Below are 2,820 nucleotides of genomic sequence, written 5' to 3'. Positions count from 1 at the left end.
TATGTGTTTAAATTTTGTTTTACTCACAATTTAATCTAATTTTTTTATTTTAATATGATACATATTTCATGAATTATTATGATTAATTAATTTCATACACTTTATTAAATATTAATATTAATTTTAAATATATATTTATATTCTAAATCTATAATTTTTCAAGTAATAAGACTTCTAATTATAAATAAAATTATCTATAAAAGAAGTAGAGTTTTTTGCGCCACCCATGTCCATTTCAAATATATTATAAATAAAAAATTAAAAAAAAAAAAGGTAACAGAATTTGAATACATTGAAAAAGCATTGAGCAGGAATAATGTATATCGAAAATATCCAATCCAGAGAGAATACAGTGAAAAAGGAAAAGAAAAAAAATCAATGATTAAACGAAATGTAGTGTACACCTTTCACAAGTGGATTAGCTATTAGGCGCAATACACGAGTCATGAGTGAGAACAGCCCCTCACCTTTCGTTTTACAGAAGTAGGGTTAGCTAATTTTATAAATAGACTCCAATCTCCCATCCCTGCACTAACAAGTTTAACCCCCACTTCATCAAACTGTGTCCCCACGCCGACGCATACCTGTCTTAAATCATACATATATTTTATTCATTAACTTTCCCTTGCCGATGTTAACATAAGCCTACCTTGTAAGAAATCTTTAATTGTTAGTTGATCCTAATGGCATCTGTTTTTTTACCTTTTACATCTGTTCATCTGCAATGTCAGGTTATTGTCCGGCCGATTAGAGCCTCAGTGTCGGGGAAACCATCCGTATCAGAGCCGCCCGTGACGACGCTTTCCGAAAAGCTTCCGCTGAAGAAAATCCCAGGGAATTATGGGATTCCTTTTGTTGGTCCAATCAAAGACCGACTTGACTATTTCTACAACCAAGGTCGAGATGAATTTTTCAAGTCAAAAATCCAGAAATACCAGTCAACGGTGTTTCGGACTAACATGCCACCGGGTCCTTTCATCTCTCCCGACCCAAAGGTAATCGCCTTACTCGACGGTAAGAGTTTCCCTGTTCTTTTCGATGTGTCCAAGATTGAAAAAAAAGACGTTTTCACCGGTACTTACATGCCCTCAACCGACCTCACCGGCGGCTACCGGATCCTGTCTTATCTCGACCCTTCCGAGCCAAAACACGCCAAGCTCAAACAACTTATCTTTTTTCTCCTCAAGTCTAGCGCAAAACGAGTGATACCTGAGTTTGAAGCTTGTTACACCGAGTTATACGATTTGTTAGACAAAGAACTTGCCGAGAAAGGCAAAAGCAGTTTTCAGACAGTGAATGATCAAGCTGGGTTTAACTTCTTGTGTAGGGCTTTCTTCGGTTCGAACCCGCCTGATACTAAACTAGGAGATGACGGTCCGAGTTTGATTAGTAAATGGGTACTTTTCCAACTCGGACCGGTTCTGTCTCTTGGTCTCCCAACATATGTGGAAGAACTTGTAATCCGTACTTTTCCTCTTCCGCCATTTCTGGTTAAAAAAGATTACCGGAGACTTTACGATTTTTTCTACCACTCGTCTGGTTTCGTTCAAGATGAAGCTGAGAAACTCGGTATCTCGCGAGAAGAAGTTTGCCATAATCTGTTATTCGCCACGTGCTTTAATACCTTCGGTGGCATGAAGATTTTCTTCCCCAACATGCTAAAGTGGATTAGCAGGGCTGGAGTCAAATTACATACTGATTTAGCACAAGAGATCAGATCAGCCATCAGATCCAACGGTGGGAAACTCACCATGGCCGCCATGGAACAGATGCCATTGATGAAATCCGTTGTATACGAAGGGCTCCGGATCGAACCTCCAGTTCCGTCACAGTACGGGAGAGCAAAGAAAGATCTCTTGATCGAGAGCCACGACGCCGTTTACCTGGTGAAAGCAGGGGAGATGTTGTACGGCTACCAACCTTTTGCAACAAAAGACCCGAAAATATTCGAGAATCCGGAGGAATTTGTCCCAGACAGGTTCATGGGTGACGATGGAGGGAGGCTGTTAAAGCACGTGCTTTGGTCGAATGGACCCGAGACTGAAGATCCAACGACGGCGAACAAACAGTGTGCCGGCAAGGATTTCGTGGTGCTGGTGTCTCGGCTTTTCGTAGTGGAACTGTTCAGACGTTACGATTCGTTCGAGATCGAAGTTGGTAAGTCGCCATTGGGAGCTGCAGTTACAGTAACCTCATTGAAGAGGGCAAGCTTTTAGGGTTAAATTAAATTTCTGGATTTGTTAAGGGTAAATTTGGCCCCAAAAAAAGAATCCGTTTATGCGCATATTTTTGGATATATTGCAAGAGAAGTGGATTTAATATACGTGGAGATTTGAATAATAACGATGACCTAACTACTTCATCTAAATTTTATAAACTTTCATTCTAGAGATTGAAAATAAAAAATTGTAATTTAAGCACTGTTATTATATATTTTTATCATTTTAATCAGTGTTATTATATACTTTTATTATTTTAATCACTCGATGTTAATTTGTCATTTAATACATTCATTTTAGTTATTAATTTTAGTAAATTTTTATTTTGCCTGCTTATTTTATTTTTTAATTTCTTTTATTTTTAAAAAATTTAACTAAATTTTATCGAGGAAATTCAAGTTAAACTATTTCGCCTGTTTATTTATTTTTCATTTTAGAATTAATTTAATTTTTTCTCAAGAGATGAGTAAGGGAAAATGTTGGAGATTTATAGAAACTAATTGCGCTTTTATACCAAAAAAGAAAAATTTTTGTTTTCACCGAGTAGTAATTTATCTTTTTCATTTCCCTTTTTAAGTATTAATTTTAATTTTTCAATAAA

General features: G+C 36.7%; 1 protein-coding gene across 2 annotated transcripts; it reads left to right on the top strand.

Annotated features, from left to right (window-relative positions):
* Window positions 1–280: 280 nt before the first annotated feature.
* On the top strand, window positions 281–2,321 carry LOC107886283 (allene oxide synthase 1, chloroplastic). 2 transcript variants are annotated; one of them, XM_016810185.2, is made up of 2 exons: window positions 281–652; window positions 732–2,321. In XM_016810185.2, exon 2 carries the CDS (start codon window positions 960–962, stop codon window positions 2,214–2,216), a length of 1,257 nt encoding a protein of 418 aa, XP_016665674.1. In that variant the 5' UTR covers window positions 281–652; window positions 732–959; the 3' UTR covers window positions 2,217–2,321. The 2 variants fall into 2 exon arrangements, with proteins under 2 accessions (XP_016665674.1, XP_016665673.1); XM_016810184.2 differs by having other exon boundaries at window positions 281–2,321.
* Window positions 2,322–2,820: the final 499 nt, after the last annotated feature.

This window comes from Gossypium hirsutum, chromosome A03, assembly GCF_007990345.1.
Source record: "Gossypium hirsutum isolate 1008001.06 chromosome A03, Gossypium_hirsutum_v2.1, whole genome shotgun sequence".
Classification (NCBI taxonomy): Eukaryota; Viridiplantae; Streptophyta; class Magnoliopsida; order Malvales; family Malvaceae; genus Gossypium; species Gossypium hirsutum.
The sequence above is the reverse complement of the archived record's forward strand: the minus strand, read 5'-3'. Positions and strand labels throughout refer to the sequence as shown.

Coding starts and splice junctions, on each gene's coding strand:
- LOC107886283 (XM_016810184.2), top strand. CDS start 684: ATGGCATCTGTTTTTTTACCTTTTACATCTGTTCATCTGCAATGTCAG.